General features: G+C 64.6%; 1 protein-coding gene across 2 annotated transcripts in view; it reads right to left on the bottom strand.

The window, feature by feature from the left end:
- Positions 1-505, bottom strand: part of LOC112411566 (MAPK-interacting and spindle-stabilizing protein-like) — a 2,457-nt gene extending 1,952 nt beyond the window's left edge. For both annotated transcript variants that reach the window (XM_024762800.1, XM_024762802.1), the window contains exon 1: positions 325-505. In XM_024762800.1, coding sequence (XP_024618568.1) covers positions 325-395 — 71 coding nt within the window. In that variant the 5' untranslated portion in view covers positions 396-505. The remainder of the gene's footprint in view (positions 1-324) is intronic.
- Between the last annotated feature and the right edge of the window lie 6 nt (positions 506-511).

The following is a 511-nucleotide window of genomic DNA, read 5'->3' as shown; positions in this document are numbered from 1 at the left end:
AGCGCGGGAGGCCTGGGCTGTTTGGGTCTTCGGTCCCCCCTGAGGCTGTCTGTATCTCCGTGTCTGAGAATTTGGCTATATTCGCTTTGAGTGTGTATCTAGGGTGTAAACCCAACGATCACAGCTCTGCACATGGTCCCCCAGGGCCGAGCTCCTGGGCCGTGCCCACCCAGGACGGCTGCTCAGAGGCGGGCAGTGCGGCTGGCTCGGGGGGTCGGGCAGGGACACAGCTGGCGGCTGGCTGACAGCACACACCAGCGTTCTGCCCGTAACACTGTCCCCCTCCTGCACTGCTGGGCCCCCTTCCCCGGGCCCTGGACTCACGCCTCTGTCTGGGGTACGCGCGGGTCCAGGGTCAGAAAGAGTGGCTGCGCCAGATGGCTGGGCGGGTGCATCTGCCCAGTGATCTCAGGAGAGGCTGTGCTGATCGCAGGCTTTGATTAAACGACCTGTCCAGGCCGGCTGGGCAGCTGGTCAGTGTCAGGCTCGCTGGGCAGGATGCGTGGAAGCT

Source organism: Neophocaena asiaeorientalis, unplaced genomic scaffold (genome assembly GCF_003031525.2).
Source record: "Neophocaena asiaeorientalis asiaeorientalis breed wild unplaced genomic scaffold, Neophocaena_asiaeorientalis_V1.1 scaffold78, whole genome shotgun sequence".
NCBI classification, from domain to species: Eukaryota; Metazoa; Chordata; class Mammalia; order Artiodactyla; family Phocoenidae; genus Neophocaena; species Neophocaena asiaeorientalis.
The sequence above is the reverse complement of the archived record's forward strand: the minus strand, read 5'-3'. Positions and strand labels throughout refer to the sequence as shown.